Source organism: Melanotaenia boesemani, chromosome 4, assembly GCF_017639745.1.
Source record: "Melanotaenia boesemani isolate fMelBoe1 chromosome 4, fMelBoe1.pri, whole genome shotgun sequence".
Classification (NCBI taxonomy): domain Eukaryota; kingdom Metazoa; phylum Chordata; class Actinopteri; order Atheriniformes; family Melanotaeniidae; genus Melanotaenia; species Melanotaenia boesemani.
The window spans coordinates 39,019,050-39,039,379 of record NC_055685.1 but is presented as its reverse complement, the minus strand read 5'-3'; the positions used below and the strand labels follow the sequence as shown (position 1 = coordinate 39,039,379).

The 20,330-nt window shown below is 42.6% G+C and overlaps 1 protein-coding gene across 1 annotated transcript; it reads left to right on the top strand.

The window, feature by feature from the left end:
• The first annotated feature begins 202 nt into the window (after window positions 1-202).
• hpgd (15-hydroxyprostaglandin dehydrogenase) lies at window positions 203-20,302 on the top strand. Its single transcript, XM_041983354.1, has 7 exons — window positions 203-426; window positions 845-968; window positions 7,081-7,187; window positions 9,797-9,893; window positions 17,526-17,602; window positions 17,687-17,850; window positions 19,313-20,302. Exons 1-7 carry the CDS (start codon window positions 334-336, stop codon window positions 19,434-19,436), a joined length of 786 nt encoding a protein of 261 aa, XP_041839288.1. The 5' UTR covers window positions 203-333; the 3' UTR covers window positions 19,437-20,302.
• Window positions 20,303-20,330: the final 28 nt, after the last annotated feature.

Below are 20,330 nucleotides of genomic sequence, written 5' to 3'. Positions count from 1 at the left end.
GGAGGAGTGAAAGAGAAGAAGAAGAGGAGGTCCATGGAGAGGAGGAGGAAGAGGAGAATGGAGGCCACAACTAGCTGGATAAAACCTGTAATTATTATACTGCTGTTTACTTGAACTCCCTCTGTGTGTGACACACTTTCAGTGTTTGTATAGACTGATAAATACGAGAGAGAAAGAGAGGGAGGGAGGAGAGAGGGAGGAGGAGGAAGGGAACCACAGCAGAGCGAGAAAAAGCCCTGATTGTGCTGCAGGCAGCAGAAAGGTGAACACAGAGGAGGACTAGAAGAAAGAGAGGAAGCAGAGGGAGGAGGAAGACAAGGTGAAGCCGGGATCATGTGTCTGACGGGGAAGGTGGCTCTGGTGACCGGAGGGGCTCAGGGCATCGGCAGGGCAGCGGTCCATTCGCTGCTGCAGAGCTCAGCTAAGGTCAGTTCTGCTCAGTCTGCAGCACAGAAAGCAGAACTTTTCTGCTTTTTCTCTGTTGTTTATGTTCTTGGATCTGGTTCAGATCGCCACATCTGATGTCTCCTTCTCACACACATCAGCTGATTCTCTTACAGCTGTTCACTCGGCTCAAATTAATCTGACATAAGAATCCATTTACTGTTTTTAACTTATCATTTGGTAGATTTGGTTTGAATAAGACAGGAAGTGTTGTTTAGCAGACAGAAGTGTGTTTCAGAGGCAGGCTCTTTCACCTCATTATGATTCAGCTCTAAAATGAGTGTGTTCTAACACTTTTTTTTATCAGAGCTGTCAAACCACAGACCAGAAATCAGCCATGTGTGCATGCAGCTGCAGAGAGGAAGCCTAACCTCTGTAGCATGTCTCCTCTGTCCTCCAGGTGGCCGTGGTGGACATGAACAAGACCTCCGGCGAGGAGTGCGAAACACAGCTGGCTGCTGAGTTCGGAGAGGGGCACTGTATCTTCATCCAGTGTGACGTGTCCAACAGTGTTACACTGACAGGTAAACTGAGAGGATGGAGGGGTGTCCCCCCCCTCACATGCATTATGTTTTACACTGCCCGGCCCAAAAAGAAGTCATCACCTGAATTTAACTAAGCAAATAGCTAGGAGCCTCCTATCAGATGATTCCTGCAGGGTGACCATCTTTCTGCTGCTACAACTGATGCAACGAGCAGCTTCTCATTTCTTAAACAACCATGTGGAAAGACGTTAGTCTGCTTAAGAAGGGTCAGATCATCTGCATCAAGCAGAGAAAACATCTAAGGAGATGCAGAAACTACTAAAACTGGGTTGAGAACTGTCCATCACATCAATAAAGAATCAAGAATCAAGAATCTTTATTGTCATTATGCAAGGTACAATGAAATTTTGTTCAGCAGCTCTTGGCTTAAGGCACACAGTAAGACACATATAAATAAAAAATATAAAAGTATAAAAATAGAATAAACAGAATAAAAGAATAAAAGTAACAGTGCAGATCAAATCTTTAAAGTGACCGGGATGAATATATTACACATATTGCACAGTATTAAATTGCAGTGCAGTGGGAATGTCTGCCTGCAGGAGTTTAATGCTCAGTCTTTGGGTGGATGGGGGCGGATGTGTGAGGGGGTGGGGTGATGGACTTCAAAGCTCTGGGGAAGAAGCTGTGTCTCAGTCTGTTGGTGTGGGTTCTGATGTTCCTGTACCTCTTTCCAGAGGGAAGAGGCACAAACAGTTCGTGTCCTGGGTGGGTGAGGTCTGCAGCTATACGACCAGCCCTCCTTTGGACCCGGCTGTTGTATATTGAGTCGAGCTGTGGGAGAGGTTCTCTGAACACCATCCTGTCAGGTGCTGGATCTCCTCTCTGTAGTGAGTCTCATCATTGTCCGATATGAGACCCACTACGGTGGTGTCATCTGCAAACTTCAAAATCATGTTTGTGGAATGAGTAGCAGAACAGTCATGTGTGAACAGAGTGAAGAGGGCCGGGATGAGCACACACCCCTGCTCAGGATCAGTGTGGATGATGTGGAGTCCCCAATTCTCACCACTTGGGGTCTGTTGGTGAGAAAGTCTCTGATCCAGAAGCACAGAGAGGCAGGCAGTCCCAGGTTGTGGAGTTTCAACGTCAGCTTGTCCAGGATCACAGTGTTGAAGGCTGAGCTGAAGTCCACAAATAACATCCTGACGTAGGTGTTAGGATGCTCCAGGTGAGTCAGGGCCATGTGCAGAGCTGAGACTGCGTCCTCTGTTGATCGGTTCTCCCCGTAGGTAGTCGTTGAGGCAGGTGACAGCAGGTTTTTTCAGCACAGGCACAATGATGGAGGACTTGAGACACATAGGAACTGAAGCGAGCTGCAGGGACAGGTTGAAAATGTCCAGAAAAACTCCAGCCAGCTGATGCGCACACAGCTTCAGAACCCAACCTGATACCTTGTAAGGTCCTGTGTCTTTGTTGATGTTGATCCTCCTCAGGGTGGAGCTCACCTGGTGTTGCTGCAGGACGAGAGGCTGGGGCTGCTCCTCTGGCTGAGAAACATGAACAGTCTCTCTGCTGCCAGGTGTATCAAAACACTGGAAGAATGGTGGGGAACCATCGTCTAAATGATGATGATCGGTGATCAGTTAAAGGTTTGGTGGAACCAGAAGGAAGAAAAACAGCAGTAGAACTCAGTAGGATGTTTAATAGTGAAAGTTAGAACATTTCCACATGAACAATGTGAAGGAACTCAAGGGACTGAACAGCTGAAGAAGCCAGAAGAAAACCACTAACCAGTGAGGCTAACTGGAGAAAAAGGCTTCAGGTTGCTAGGCAGCATAAAAACTGGACTCTGGAGCCATGGAAGAAGGTCATGTGGCCTGATGAGTCCAGATCTACCCTGTTCCAGAGTGATGGAGCATCAGGGTAAGAAGAGAGGAGGATGAAGGGGTGTACCCATCATGCTACTGTACAAGCCTGTGGGGACAGTCTACGATCTGGGGTTGCTGCAGTTGGTCAGGTCCAGGTTCAGGTCTAGGTTCAGGTCTAGGCTCTACAACATTATGTGTCCAAACAATGAGGTCTGACTGCCTGAATATACTGAATGAGCAGGTTATTCCATCTCCCCTGATGACACAGTGCCAGGATTCATGGGGCTCAGATTGTGAAAGACTGGTTCAGGGAACAGAAGACATCATTTTCACACATGGATCGGCCTCCCCCGAGGGTCCAGACCCGAACCCCATGGAGGATCTGCGAGATGTGTTGGAGAAGGCTTTGTTCAGTGGTCAGACTCTCCATCATCAATACAAGACCTTGGTGAAAAATTAATGCATCTCTGGATGGAAATAAATGTGGTGACATTGCAGAAGCTTCACGGGACAATGCCACAGAGAAGCTGCTGGAATCAGAGATAAAGGAGGTCCAACCAAATATGACTCACTGATTCTGCTGTATCTGACCGATTATGTTGAAGTCTGGGCAAATATTTGTACCTATAAAAGCTTTAAGAGTCATGTGCAGAAGTAATTACCATCAAATCCATTTTTCATTCAGTGAAAGCTTTTAAAGTTTTATAAGATAGTTGTTTATTGTATCATACAAATGATGTACGAAGCACATAGAAAGATTTAAAAGAGAATAAATATAACTTAAAACGAAACAGATCTTTTAAAAACACAGGTTTATAACTCAGTTTTATTTCTTTTATTTAACCTTGATTTAATCAATTTAGAACCAGTTCACATTCACAATAATGACAGGTGCCAGTCATTTAGTTGTAACTGGTTCCAGTCATTTAGTTGTAACTGGTTCCAATCATTTAGTTGTAACTGGTGCCAGTCATTTAGTTGTAACTGGTGCCAGTCATTCAGTTGTAACTGGTTCCAGTCATTTAGTTGTAACTGGTTCCAGTCATTTAGTTGTAACTGGTGCCAGTCATTTAGTTGTAACTGGTGCCAGTCATTTAGTTGTAACTGGTTCCAGTCATTTAGTTGTAACTGGTTCCAATCATTTAGTTGTAACTGGTACCAGTCATTTAGTTGTAACTGGTTCCAGTCATTTAGTTGTAACTGGTTCCAGTCATTTAGTTGTAACTGGTTCCAGTCATTTAGTTGTAACTGGTTCCAATCATTTAGTTGTAACTGGTGCCAGTCATTTAGTTGTAACTGGTGCCAGTCATTTAGTTGTAACTGGTTCCAGTCATTTAGTTGTAACTGGTTCCAGTCATTTAGTTGTAACTGGTTCCAATCATTTAGTTGTAACTGGTGCCAGTCATTTAGTTGTAACTGGTCCCAGTCATTTAGTTGTAACTGGTTCCAGTCATTTAGTTGTAACTGGTCCCAGTCATTTAGTTGTAACTGGTGCCAGTCATTTAGTTGTAACTGGTTCCAGTCATTTAGTTGTAACTGGTTCCAGTCATTAGAAGGTATAATCTGGAATGAGAAATGACCGACGAATATTGGGGCTTCTAAGATGGATGAGGTAATAAAGTCTCTGGAGTGTAACTTTCAGTCACTGTTTTGATAATGAGTAAAGAGCTGAGATAAGCCGTTTACCAGTTTACGTAAGTTTTAAAAAAGAAACTGGTACCAGTGGGTCAGTCCATGGGAATGAAGTGATGGCCAGCTGACAAGCAAATACTGATGCAAATGATAGTGTCGAACGGAAAGCTTGCTGCGACATGTGGAGAAGACTTTTAGAAGCATTTCTATGGATAATTGCATCATAATCAAATACTGGAAGGACTGACATTTTCATCATCCGGTGCTTTGCAGAGTGGGTGAAAGATGTTTTATTATGGTACAAGAAACCAACCCGGATTTGACTTTGGAAAGTATGATGCTGATGTGCACATGACAGGAGCGGGAACTGTCAAATCACATACCAAGGTATTTATAAATGTTAATGACCTGAAAATCTGAACTACCCTGAGAAGATTTTGTGAGGACAGTCTATCTGTGGCAAGTTTCTACTGAAAATCATTCTTTTGTTCATGTTTAAGAGAAGCTGAAGGTTCATGAACTTTGACTGCAAACTGTTGTGCTGTACGAAAGCCAGGGCAGTGTTCAGAGATGGACTGGAGATGTACAAAATGCTGTCATCTGCATACAGATGATTGTGAGAATTTTTCCTGCAACATGAGTAATATTGTTAATATAAATTATGAAGAGGGTTGGACCAAGTATGGATCCCTGAGGGACTCCGTTGGACGAAGGTAGTGGAAATGCCAGAAAACCCTCCACCATCATAGATGCTACTGATGGAGTGATGGATCTTTGTAAAAAGGATTAGTTTATAGAGTAATCTGGACAAAAATTTGAAGAGGTTAATCAAGCCATATTTTTTAAAAAGTTAGTTATATTCTGTTTGTGGTCGATTTATTTCTGCTTTGGCAGGTACAGACTAGTGAGAGACCATATCCGCCTTATTTTATTTTTACTTTGGGTTTTGTTCTTTTGTTTTGGATAAATTATGTAGAAAACAAAAGTAAATTGTCTTAATTCTGCTCCTTTTTATACTTTTATTTTGATATTTCATTTGTTTTGGTTGTTTTTGTTTCAAGAAAAAAAACAAATAACTAAAACAAAAAATCTAAACTGAGCGCATCTAAATGGGATACCCGATAGAAACTCGTGACTGAAAGGTTTCGTTATTAAACATCTTCCTGAACAGAGTCAACCGTTATCTGTTTCTGCTTTCCTGCAGCTACGTCAGGGCTGATGTGTGTCAGCGTTGCTTCATGAATGTGAAAACGGGGGCGAAGCTGGGAATTTCAGTGTGTCAGAGCTGGAGTGAGCAACGGAGTTTCACTGTGTGACATTTTAGAATCCTGCAGGGAAGAGGCTGTGGAATGCTGTTTGGTGTCACTACTGAGGATCAGATAGCACTGCTGGGGATTAGGACACAGAGTGAGTCTGAACGGATCTCGTTAAAGTCTATTAAAAGAGATGTGCTTTTTAATTACTGGTTTTCCAAATGTGGAATGCTACAGGTGTAAATAGGAGGTTGTTTTTGCATCTCAGGTTTCTGCCTTCAGCTGTTCATCCAGACACATCTGTCATCTTATCAAGAGATAAACAACCTACCAGCTTAACAAGCTCCACATACCCTCATTCTCACTGTTTACAGTCAACTAACGTGTCTGCAGGAAGTTTCTCCTCATAAACACTGAGACAAACTTTATAAAGCCTCCAGGAATTTTTCTTCTTTCATCGAAAAGAACTGAACAACAAGAAGTTTCCTTCCACATGGAGTCAAGAACAAAGATTTTTTTCTGATTACAACCATGTCAGAGGTTTTCTGCACTGCTGCAGATCTGATTACAGATTCATGTGTTTATTATTTAACACATGAATAAGGGTTACCATGGAAACATTCACCAGTTCTACAGTACAGTTACATTCACAGATGTCACTTCAGATTTTACTGAGCAGAAAAGAAGCTGCATGTTAACCTGGTCCAGAATTCTCTGGACTCTGAGGCGTCTGGGATGCACCATCACACAATGAAGACCTGGATTCTGGTCCGTCCAACCAGTATTCCAAAGAGCAAAAGGAGCCTCCACACAGTTAGTATGGGGTCGGATCAGGGTTCTGATGGTATGGGGTCGGATCAGGGTTCTGTGATGGCTTTTGGGTCGGATCAGGGTTCTGTTATGGTTTTTGGGTCAACTCAGGGTTCTGTTATGGTTTTTGGGTCAACTCAGGGTTCTGTTATGGTTTTTGGGTCGGATCAGGGTTCTGTTATGGTACGGGGTCGGATCAGGGTTCTGTTATGGTTTTTGGGTCGGATCAGGGTTCTGTTATGGTTTTGGGGTTGGATCAGGGTTCTGTTATGGTTTTTGGGTTGGATCAGGGTTCTGTTATGGTTTTTGGGTCGGATCAGGGTTCCGTGATGGCTTTTGGTTTGGATCAGGGTTCTGTTATGGTTTTTGGTTTGGATCAGGGTCGGTACAGCCAGACTGCTATAAACTGAATGGAAAAGTTCCCATTCAGTTTTATTAACTTCTTAATTTTTTAGGCCTGTAACTCCTCTTTAGAGAGATTGAAAGAGACGCCATTGTTTCTTCTAAATCTTCACTAAATGTTTTTGTTAATTACTTAGATTTAGGTTTAACCTTTAACCCTAAAGCTTTGTCTCTGTGAAACAGGCGCCTTCCAGAGGACCGTGGACCAGTTTGGCCGTCTGGACATCGTCATCAACAATGCTGGCATCAATAATGAGAAGAACTGGGAGAAAACCATACAAGTCAACCTGGTAAGGCAACAGCAGCCTAACTCCAAACTGAGGATATAGTAAAGTTAATTATGGTTCTGGTTCCCATAAACAGACCCAAATTAACTGATCACACAATGTGGCTTATTCTGTTTCTCAGTGTTATTGACTGAAACCTGATAACACCGATACCAAGAATGCACACAATGACTTCACAGTTATGAACATGATGAAACCAACCACTGCCTTAACCGACCAAACACACCTTCTCATGTAAACAGCAGTGTGTTTTCATTATCATGCTCTCAGTAGAACTACTGGATTCTTCTGCTGCCACAACATGCTGCCTGTGTGGTATCTATCTATCTATCTATCTATCTATCTATCTATCTATCTATCTATCTATCTATCTATCTATCTATCTATCTGTCTGTCTGTCTGTCTGTCTGTCTGTCTGTCTGTCTGTCTGTCTGTCTGTCTGTCTGTCTGTCTGTCCGTCCGTCCGTCCGTCCGTCCGTCCGTCCGTCCGTCCGTCCGTCCGTCCGTCCGTCCGTCCGTCCGTCCACATAAAGGTCCCTGCCTTCCGGTCTAAATTTCTGGGCTTACAGAGACTTGCAGTCATTGAAAACATTTGGGATGGTGTTAGAGTGGTCTGACACTCATCCAACCAAGGAGCCATCATTGGCTTTTCTATTTACATTCCTCTTTTCTGCTTCACATCTTTATTGTTATTATCACTGTTTTTAAAAGGGGATTTTTTCTCTTTCAAATGAGCTTATAAGCTGCAGGCCCCTCAGGGCCCTCCGGGCTCTGCATGACATCCCACCAGTTGTTGTTCACACTCACTCTTTCGGCCACCATGCATAGTTAAAAATCCTCATTTACATTCTCCGATATGGCATGAGACACACATGCAGCCTCTTCCAGACAAAACATGTGAACAAAATGCCAAAGGACACATCAGCTCTAGAATCTCTATTGTTAAAAAAATGCCTATAAAGAACAAAATGTTTAATTAAATGTAAATTATTACAGAACCATTTTTTAAAAATGATTTTACTTTGCAGAAAAACTTAATAAGTTCAGTCGAGCTGGAAAGATTTAAATATTAAACCCATCCCATGGACACTTCCACTGTTTCATTAGAGGCACAAACAGCACAATGGAAAGCTCCAAGGAAGAGACGGTTTAACAAGGTTTTCTTTCTTTGTTTTGACTGAAAAATGATTTGATTGCAGGTCTGTGAACATAAATGGAAACTGGTGGTTTCTGGTTATCCTTTGCTCAAACAGGCCCAGATGGATCCAAACTTAAACAGTTTACAGTGTTGGAGAAACAAGGCTATCCTTTAGCTCAAAAATGTTAAGATAAAAATGGTGAGGTTGAAATGCCAGTTTAATGTGTTTTTGTTGTTTAATTTATTTAGTGACTTTAAATTTACGTGATTTCAATAAGACCCAGAAGAAGTTTGATTGTCCTATCTGTATTTAAATTCTATCAAAGTGAAGCTAAAAGTATCAGAAACATTATTATTATTCTAAACATCTTTGTTCCAGTTGTCTGCAAACGCAGATATGAGTTGGTTAAAGTATATTTCTAGGTTATTTAATCAATTCTCAACTGAATTGTGCTTTAGTCTCAGGATGTAGAAGAGACTACATGAAGAGGCTGCCTGCTGGCTACCCGCTGGCTGCGCGCTGGCTGCACGCTGGTTGTACGCTGGCTGCACGCTGGCTACAGGCCACTGGCTGCAGGCCGCTGGCTGCATGCTGGCTGCATGCTGGCTGCCTGCTGGCTGCCTGCTGGCTGCCCGCTGGCTGCCCGCTGGCTGCACGCTAGCTGCAGGCCGCTGGCTGCATGCTGGCTGCAGGCCGCTGGCTGCATGCTGGCTGCAGGCCGCTGGCTGCCAGCTGGCTGCATGCTGGCTGCACGCTGGCTGCATGCTGGCTGCAGGCCGCTGGCTACTCGCTGGCTGCCCGTTGGCTGCACGCTGCCTGCATGCTGGCTGAAGGCCGCTTGCTGCACGCTTGCTGCACGCTTGCTGCACGCTGGCTGCCCGCTGGCTGCCCGCTGGCTGCACGCTAGCTGCAGGCCGCTGGCTGCATGCTGGCTGCAGGCCACTGGCTGCCCGCTGGCTGCATGCTGGCTGCAGGCCGCTGGCTGCATGCTGGCTGCAGGCCGCTGGCTGCCAGCTGGCTGCATGCTGGCTGCACGCTGGCTGCATGCTGGCTGCAGGCCGCTGGCTACTCGCTGGCTGCCCGTTGGCTGCACGCTGCCTGCATGCTGGCTGAAGGCCGCTTGCTGCACGCTTGCTGCACGCTTGCTGCGCGCTGGCTGCATGCTAGCTGCATGCTAGCTGCAGGCCATTGGCTGCAGGCCGCTGACTGCACGCTGGCTGCAGGCCGGCTGGCTGTTTCTATCAGGTATCACTGAGCTGTGAAGAGGTGCATATTTACTGAGACATGTCTTGTTGCATGCCTGGATGGTTTCTGTGCAAGAAAAACTCAGGTTTAGACTATTTTTGTCAGCAAGAATTTCCTGTAAACATGTTCCCTTATCAGAGGTGTTCCGCATTTTTTCTCACTTCATTATTACAAGCTGTTCTGTTAATGATCTTTTCAGTTTCTGTTCTGGTTTATTTTTATCTTCAGACTTCTGTGATAAAGGGAACCTACTTGGCACTGGAGCACATGAGTAAAGAGTACAACAAAGAAGGAGGCACCATCATTAACGTATCATCTATGGCAGGTAATACTTGCACTCACAGACAGACATGCGTGTGTGCGCACACACTGACGCGGGGTAGAGTTTTACACAAAGATTCAGCTCCACCTCTGTTGATACCTGCCAGGAGGAAAAGCTTCGAGGAACAGACACAAAGTCAGAGCCAAGCAACACTGGCTCAGACGTGTTGAGGAAATATGGAAGTTCAGGGTGTTTATGATGATGGAGCTTTATGTGAGGAAGCTTTGAAGGGGCCTCCTGATGCTGAAGCACTGACTGTGGCAGTAATGTTCGTCCACATAATCACAACCTTTGATTAATTAATGGTCCAATGCACCATATTTCTGAGCAGGTGGGAGCTAATGCAAACTCTTTTTAACCTTAATAATAAGTCCAGTATAATATAAACTATTTTCTCATCTTCACAATGAAAAGTACTTTTAGTTTGGACAGAAATAATTAACCAGTACAAACAAAGATAAAATAAAAATGAGAACAAATATTCCTCCACCACCTTTTCTCCCAGAATGTAAACTGTGTTTTGTTCCCTTCTGTACCACCTAAATTATCATTATTTAATAATAATAATAATAATAATAATACCTTATTTATATAGTTCTTTGCAAAATATAAAACATGACTAAAACATACCAGATCCAAGCAATTACAGTAACAAATCCAGAAATGTAAACGATTAAAAGCAAGAAAACACTAAAAATAATGAATGAATGAATGAATGAAATGAAAAATACTTTATTAATCCCAAAGGGAAATTCAAACATAAAAATCCAAATTCAAAATACTTTATTTGTCCCAGAGGGGCAGTTAAAGGCACACAGGCAGTAATACTCTGGATCAAATAAAGGAGGAAAAGTCATTAAGATAAGTAAATTTGAAAAAAATGGCTGTTTACAGATGGAAAACATTAGCTGTGCACATAGTTTAGTCTGGAGTGAGGTGAAAAAGTAACAAGTAGGAATAGAAAGCAGAACAACAAGCAGAATAAAACAAAATGAAATCAAAATGTCACCACAATCCCGGCTATTTGAAGCAATCATAAATAAATACATCTTAAGTTCAGACTTCAGGAGGATGAGGAGTTTGTGGTAAACATTGAACCTGAAGCTGGGATGAATAAAGTCTGTCTTAACACATCAGCTTGGTCACACCATGTCTCCTCTGTCCGTCCTCCTCCTTCTTACTCTGGTCCAGTCCAGCGGTTATGTGCAAATTATAGCAATAAACATATAAAAAAATAAATAACAACAAGTAACAACATCTAAGGTTCAAGGGGAGCCGGACCACCACATGCTGGACGCTTCCCCAGAAACAAACCCTGGATCACCTGTGACATGAAAAGGCTGCTCAACATCAAAAATAACCTTCAGGGATGGAGCCAGAGAGTTACTGAAGACAACACAATAACAACTTAAAGATGAAGTGAAAGAAGGACAAGAAGAAAGTTAGAAAGCCGCTCCAGCAGAACGACAGGAGCGACGTGGGATCCGGTTCATAAAACAGAAGAGGAATCCGACTGATGCAGGCCTGGACGGAGGTCTTCATTAGGTTCAGGTCCCCCCTGCCTCCAGCCCAACAGGCCACGCCCCCTCCCACAGCTTTCCTGTCCCACATCCACTCTGCTCAGATCAGCTTTGCTGGATTCACCTGAGTTCCTTTGCTGTTGAAGACATTTGTCTCCACTGGCTCTCAGTCAGATTTAGGATTGATTTCCAGCTTTTACAACGACCTTGCACCATCCTTTTTATCTGCTTTAACATCATCCTCCCAGCTTTTATTTAACACACCCTGACCAGATGGAAACACGAAAGGTAGAAAACAAAAACAGAACAGAAAAACCAGACGAGCTGCTGCAGCTGAAACATCTTTAGGCCTCTAAGAAACACAGCAGACCATCATCAGGAGCACCTGTAGGAAGAAAAATGATAAAAACCATGAAAAACGCAGCATCTCACTGTTTTTACAGGAGATGATTTAATCTGTCACTCAGTCATGACATTGATTTCCTCTCCATGTGGTCCACAGAGGACATTCCTGTGGCTTCAAAGCACCTCTCAGAGCATCTTCAGCTTCATTAAACCAGGTTTTAATAGTCTGTGTGATGACTGGCTGTAGAATGACTGAGTCCTGTGCAGAGCAAAGGTGTCCTCTTGTTTGACTCACGGCTTATTTATTTCCTTGGTCAGATCGTCATCTATCTGCATACCGCGCACACACTGCAGCCCTGAAAACCACTTTGTCCACTTCTCAGATGTGACGGCTGGATCTCTTTTCAGCTGGAAAAAACACAACCATCAGCTTGGGGCAGCGTCTTGTAACCTGGGGGTTGCCAGTTCGATCCTCAGCTAAGTTAAGTTCATGTTGAGGTGTCCTTGGGCAAGACACGGAACCACAAATTCATGGTTAGCCTTGCCATCAGTGTGTGTAATGGGTGTGTGATGTAAAGCGCTTTGGGTATCATTCTAGGTACAGAAAGCGCTGTATAAATACACACTATTTATCATTCGCCTGAAGACTTCCCCACCACCTCTGCTGTGAGAGAAAATCTGCAGGTCTACAAGTGGCTTATCAGAAGATGCAAAGACCAAACGCATCAACATGCACACGCACGCACAGGCCTCTGCTGTTAGATTATGTAACTCCTCAAATTTCTGAGGGAGAAAAACATGGCAGACTGACTCTGAGGACTGACCTCACTGGAGGGTGGGAAGGAAACTGGAAACTCACTTTTTAACTTGAAGCAGGCAGCTTGAAGTTAAAGTACTTCATGTTTCAGAAGCTGAATCAGTCCGTCAGCACAGAAAGATCCAGTCTGCAGAGACGGAGGCTGCAGGCCGTCTCGTCTGAAACGCTCTCCTCATCGTGGTTTCTGACCAGTTTATAAGGCTGAGCTTGTGAAAACAATCCTTTTTCACTGTGTGTGTGTAATGAGACAGAAATCAAGCCAGACATGTTGGCAGGTATCCTCTCTAACCTAAAAATAATCTGGATCATTCTGCTCTTCTAAAACACGTTTCATGCGTAAATATTGCTCATTTATTACTTAACATTTCCATGACTGAGCCATGTTATGCAATCCAAGCCTTAAAAAAGCTGTAATCTTTTTTATTAAGCTCAACAAAACAACATTGCATCATGAAATGACCAATCCTGATGAGTCATGAACATATGCTGCAGCTAAAAACATCCCCAGGAGTTATTCTTTATTTAAGAAAGTCAACAAACAGCAGATGAGTAGATAGGAGATCTGCTGCTCTGCTAGAAAACACACGTTAGCTTTCATGTTTGCAGATGCTGTCGACTCGGTGTAGGTTTGAAACCTGTGGAAGCTGAATGTCATGTGACCTCACTCAATCTCAACACGGAGCACCTAGAGCTGGTATGGCCTGGTGGTCATAGTCCGCCTCCACAAACATGAACCAGAGACTTATTTCACACTTTCTCCATTTAATCATTGTTAGATAAATATAGTGATATAAAAAGTGTAGTTGATCTAAACAGAGAAAGTATAAAAGTGGGTGAGGGATTAGCAGTCTGTTAGCAGAGGTAGATGATGTTGCCATAATCAATAAGACGTTCAAATAAAAAGAGGCAGCACCTGGTGTGGAGTAAAAAATCTTATTTATCCCTGAAGAAAAAACACGACTTTAGTTCAAATGTATTTGAAAGATGTTCTAAAAGGAATGTAAAAGAGATATTTTAATCTTTTAGGATGCATCTGTTTTTATAAGAAGCTACAAAGTCCTGGTCTGTTTAACTTTTATAAGAGGGAATACAACTGGTTCCCTCTTTTTTTTGAACAGCAGTGCAAGTTTGTGCTTCTCAAGAACTGGCTCAAAGTTCACCTCTGGAAAACAGCATATTTCGGGTTCAGTCAGCGTTTAGTAGGAATTTAAAATAAGACTAAAGCAACTGAATAGTATCAAATGCACATGATCACAAAGCAGCAATGTTCACACAGTCATAAACAGATGTGTCATCGGCATAAAGATGTAGTGATACTGGCTCACACTGCACTTCAAAGTGCTTCACATAAAACATTAAAAGCATTACAGAGGGCAGCAGAAGAAGCATTAAAAAGTACATTAAAACTAACTTTAAAGATAAATTAAGTAAAATAAAGTAAAATAAGATAAAATGCAAGAAATAAAACTTAACCTTGGACCATCTTTGGTGACGTTCAGATGAGAAAAGAAAAAAATCCGCCCACAGCTCGCTCTGAGACATTTAGGCCTAACAACCTCAGACATAAAAAGTCTTTAGCATCCAAACTTGCTACACATCTTTACTTCTAGATGGCATCTTTTTCTTTGAGTTTCACTGCTCCCAACAATCCCAGTCATTTATCCACAACACTATCCAGTTTCTGGGAGAGACTGTTGATGTTTTTGAAAGAGGTTCAAGACCTTATAGTTTAGCTTTTTATTCATTTTTTTTATCTTATTTAGTTATTTTTAAACTAATTCGTTCTTACTTAATTATTTATTTATTCAGTTTAATTAATACTTATTTATGTAGATTTTTCTACTCTGTTTTTTTTTTATCTATTTTACCCCAGCGCATCTCTATGAATTCTTTTATCTGTATTTTTATACACTATTATTTTACTGTTGTTTATCTTTTAAGGTTTACCAATGTTTTCTTAATGGTCCTCCACCATGGAAGCCAGGCCTGCTGTGCCTGTGAGGTCGTTGCCGTGGTGAGCATCCTTGTCTGGGTGGCTGGGGGCCCTGCACTGCAGCCTTAGGTTGGATTTAGATTTGCGCAGCATCTGTGAAAGGTCGGTTACGTCACCCCCATACGCTCTGCGTAGGCCTGTGAAAGCTTAACGCACGCCTCTTCCAGACCTGACGCACAACCCTGCTTGCAGTGCAATTCCCCAGTTCTCCCTTGTGATTGGTCGGTTTGTGAATATGTGTTTATGGATTTCTGAAGCTTCTCGCTGAATTTGTGCGATAACTGCAGAAGATAAATTGCAGCACGATGCTGTCACCCTATGCTCGAGTGCGAGAGCACATTTCAGCAGCATCAGCTACGCTACCGTCTGCTGCACCAGTATAAAATCCAGTTTTATTTTTGCTGCCTGGGCCCCCGTCTGCTCTGACCTGGGCGGTTTCCATGGCGATTACCTCTGTGTGGTCATGGACAGGTTAGCTCTCAATGTGGATGGATTCCTGAGATATAGTTTCCTCCCCTGGTTCATTGGCGCCAAGACACAAACCTGTTGATTAGACTGGGGGTGGAGGTGGGGGTGGGTTTCATGCATGCTTAGTGTGTGTGAGATACATAAAACGTATGATTTTGTGTGTGTGTGTGTGTGTGATGGCTTTTGGTTTTCAACTTGTTTTTCACTGAAAAGCACTTCGCGCTACTTGTATGAAAAGTGCTTTATAAATACAATTTGATTTGATTGAAAAGTCTTTTCCTGTGAAAGAAAACTTTGGTTTGAGTTCAGTTTGAATAATCTGCATGAAAGTGTTTCATCCCGTGTCACCGCTTTGGTTTCCCTTGGTCTGTGCGTACAGATTCCTTTCAGCTGATCATCCAGACATCTTGATGTGTTTTGGTTTCATTTCCAGTTACCAATCCATGACGAGGGTGTTTCACTGAAACCACAGACGCTGTGTGTTCTTCATGTGGAACCAGTTACTCCAGAGGATGTTCCTGTTGATGGACAGCTGAGCTTCCTCTAACGTCGTCTGTAGTGTTTTTCTATCTAGCTTGTCGGATAACATCAGTATGTGGAAAATGTGCATGAACATACCATACTCTCCAGTCTTCCACCCACCAGGACTTGTCCAAACATGGTCAGCTCAGCTGCCTACAGCATATTGTTTTGGGGGAAGAATGTGAGTGTTTAGATCCTGTCCATTTACAGATTCTTCATGAGTCCTGAATGTTTTCAGCTGTCCAGCACTTCATCAGGCTGGAGCTGATTTTAATAGTTTCTGTCACATTTTTAGTTTGTGGTCCAAAACATCTGTAACATTTAACTGAGAGGCGGAGAGACCGGAACAAAGGAGATCCTGGAGGTGATCATCTATTTATCGCTGGCAATAATCTGCCGTTCAAAGAATAAAAGTTATTAAGTACAAATATTTTCTTCTGTACTGATGTAGAGTTTTCAGGCTACTTATTTTTTTAAGGAAAAAAAACGTGTGTGTGTGTCTGTGTGTATTCAGAATCCATATATATCATCATCTCACCAACCAGTTTAGGCCCAGAATACATCTGTGATATGTTCAGAGAATATAAACCTAGCAGAGCTCTTAGATCCAAAGACTCTGGTCAACTAGTCCAGACCAGAGTCCAGACCAAACATGGAGAAGCAGCATTTAGCTGTTATGCTGCAAATTAGTGGAACAAACTGCCAGTGGAGATTAAACTTTCACCAAATGTAGACATTTTTAAATCCAGGTTAAAACATTTCTGTTCTCATGTGTCTATGCATGAAATCTGCACGGAAACTTTTTTAACTTATCTTGCTTTTAATCATTTTAATGTAATTTATTATTTTATTGTGATTATGTGTTGCTGCCTTTTACTATTTATAAATATCTGTAATGCTTTTGTTTTAGAGATGTGACGTTCATGAACAAATCAATTCTTTTGAACGACTCTTTTAAATGAATGATGGGAATCGATTCACAACTGTGAGCCGTTCATTTGTGAGTCATTCTTTTTATATACAATTTTTTTACACTGCCTTCATCAAATGAAATCAAATCAAACTTTATTTATAAAGCGCTTTTCATGCTATATGCAACACAAAGTTCTTTACATGATTAAAAACATAAGAATAAAAACACTCAATGAAATCTTTCACACTGTCACACGCACACACATATAGACACACACATCAAGCCCAACCCCCCCCCACCCCCACCCCCCTTACAGCTAACAATGACTGAATGAATAAATAAGTAATAAGAAGTCGTACAGTTGAGTAACATGAAAATAAAATAACTAACATTTGTGACATGTCTGATGTCCAACAAGCTCCATTCATGTGAAGCATCGATGGGCAGAGAGAATTATTTGGAAACAAATACTGTGAGTTCTATTAAAAACATTTACTAGAATTTGCACTGACTGCTCAGGTTTATCCTTTTTTATCTATATTTTTCCTATAATTTTTTAATCTTGTATAGTAGATTTTATACAGGTACATATTTTTATTGTTTGTCATTCATATATTGTGAAATTTTGTAAGATATTGTGAGAACGAGCCAGTCTTTTGAATGGCTCTTTGAAAGGAACGGCTCCTCAAGATCCGGCTCCCTTCAAAGAGCCAAAAATCCCATCTCTATTTTGTTTTCTGTAGAGCACTTTGAATTGTCCTGTACATTAAATGTGCTATACAAATAAACTGCCTTGCCTATATATATATATATATATATATATATATATATATATAAATTCTTGTCAAGAAGAGACTCATAACTTTAGAATCTGGAAGGAAGGGATTTAAGTGATTCCTTAAGTGATCCCATCCATGTGAAGCCTTCAGATTATCACCTTCAGTGAAAAACTGGATCATCTGAGCCTCTTGAATTTGTTGTTCTGGAGCAGACTTGAAGTTCTTTCAGAATAAAACTCTGTTAACCTGCATGTTTCTTCTTCTGTGGTATATTTCAGCCTTCCTGCATTCCCCTCATCAGCCCGTCTACACCGCCACAAAACATGGCGTCATCGGCTTCACCAGAGCGATGGCGGTGAGACGCAAATGTTGAAAACACACAGAGTCTGTCGTGTTGGAAAAGTGTTGAGTTCAGCAGTTCTTCCTGTCATGGTTGCAGGATGCATCAGTTCAGGGCGACTACGGCGTCCGGATCAACGCTCTGTGTCCGGCCTTCGTGGATACGCCGCTGCTGCACTCTGTGGAGCATGAAGACAACATGGGAAAGTTCGTCAAGTTCAAGGATGACTTCAAACGAAGTATGAGCAAGTTTGGAGTTTTACAGTAAGTTCGAGCTACGTCTCAGTACACAGAGCAGAAATATGAAACAATGGTCTCACAAATTCCAGAAATCGGATGAGTGACCTTTCAGACCATCTATTCATCCAACATCACGAAAATGTCTGTCCAGCACTTTGATCAACTCGGGTTGTTGTAAAGTTCTTTATAAATAGAATTTGATTGATTGACACATAAATGACAGCAACGTCAGGTGTTTCTACATGGAGAGTAAAGAGAGCAGAGGAGCCCGGTGCATCATGGGACGTCTCCCAGCAGAGAGGAGCCCGCTGCATCATGGGACGTCCCCCAGCAGAGAGGAGCCCGTTGCATCATGGGACGTCCCCCAGCAGAGAGGAGCCCGGTGCATCATGGGACGTCCCCCAGCAGAGAGGAGTCCGGTGCATCATGGGACGTCTCCCAGCAGAGAGGAGCCCGGTGCATCATGGGACGTCTCCCAGCAGAGAGGAGCCCGGTGCATCATGGGACGTCTCCCAGCAGAGAGGAGCCCGTTGCATCATGGGACTTCTAGGAACCAGTAGACCTGCAGTCTGAGCGTGAAGCTCTGATGGGAAAATCTGGAACTCTGAGATCTTTAAGGTCCAGTGGATCTTGGTCTCTAACAGTTTTATATGAATTTAAATTCTATCCTGGATTTAACTGGAAGATGATGAAGATAAAACTGGGGAAACATGACCTCTGATGATGATCCTCATCAGAACCCTCGCTGCAGCATCCTGGATCAGATGAAGACTTTTCAGACCAGTAATCAGGAATTACAGTCGTCCAGTCTGGAAGGAAGAAATCCATGGACCAGTTTTCCTGCTTCACTCTGAGACAGGAGGCTCCTCATTCTGGGAATGTTACGTAGGAAGAAGGTGGTCCTGGAAACCTGTTTAATACTTGAGTCCAAGGACAGATCCTGGTCCAAAGGATCAGGGTACAGAGATGGAGATCCAGATCATAACACAGCCACCACCGTGTTTCACAGTAGATCTTCTTCTTTGGTCTGAACAAGCCAGATCTTTAGTTCCCCTTCCTGGCTGCAGAAACATGGACAAAACCTGCAGAGTCTTTCTGAGGAGAAAGTGGAACAACTGAAGGCTTTTACGCCGAATGTTTGTTTTTTTTTTATTCAGTCCAGTGAAAATTTGGACAGATTTATTGAGCAAATGTAGCTCAGTATGTCTGTCAGCTGGAGGAAGTTTGATTTCTGCTTCCAGTTTTTCTAAACTGCTGCAGTTTCACAATGAAAACGATTGCTGAATGATATCTTTCATCAGGACGGACTGTGGAGGTTCCAGCTCCGCAGCAGGAGGGAAGTACTTAGAGCCAGAGGAAATTACTAGCAGATGTGTGGATGTCTCATGTTTTCGGAGTGTTGCAACTTCTTTCAGGGAAAAATTCCCTGGTTTTCAGGGTTTACTTCCAGACTGGATGTGTCCTCTGAAACTGTGTTTCTCTGCAGGCCGTCGCTGATAGCCGAGGGCATGATGAGGCTGATCACGGACAGCAGTCTGAACGGAGCTGTGATGAAGATTACCTGCTCCAAGGGAATCCACTTCCACACCTATGAGCCCATGTCTGCCTGAGCTGCTGGAGTCCGGAGACCAGGTCACCAGGAAGTCGGCTCAGAACTGAATCTGAGCAACTTTTTTTCTGTTTAAAATGAATCATTGTTTGTTTCATGTCTTCAGTTTCAGCACCTGCAGGTTTCTGAGTGATGATGGGCCTCGCTCGCCAACATCTTCTTAAATCTGGCCTTTTTATACGAGTTTTATACGAAAACCCTCCATCAGATTCACAAACATGTTCGTTGACCATGAAATTATTTGTATCGAGGAGGGAAACTGACAGAATGCCAAAAGGATGAATGAAAACAAAACGGAATAATAAAGATTATGCTGGGAAGCCTGATTTTCCTCATCACAGCTTGGTCTTAAACCAAAACTTAAAAATCATGTCTAGATATGAACCCCGAACATGAGAACAGCTGAACTTCTGCTGAAGGAGACATCATCTGACAGGTTCACGATGGCAGCTTTTCCATCCACACTGACTCGGCTCCGCCCCTGCAGCTCAGGGAAATATGTCAGAAAGCAACATGCTAACACGCGTGTGGGTGATCTGTTCAACCTCAGCTGACTGTGACGCTGGAATAAATTAGTTCATTTATCAGATCGATGCTGCGTCATGAAGACTGAAATCCACCTGAACCAGGACAACATGTCCACCCTTTGACAGATCTCATTCAGAGCCTTAAAGTGCTGATAATAAAACTCATAAAGAGTTTAATTTATGTTTTGGATGTTTTTGTTCACTCATTTTATCCAAAGATTATAAAGATTTATATTTCTGTGGAAGTGATTTATTGGACAAATGTCACATTCTGTTTTATATGAAACAAAATGTGGATTTGTGTTTCATACTAATAAATAAAAGATATATTTAAAAAACTGTTTTGCATTAATAGTTGGTGTACAAGT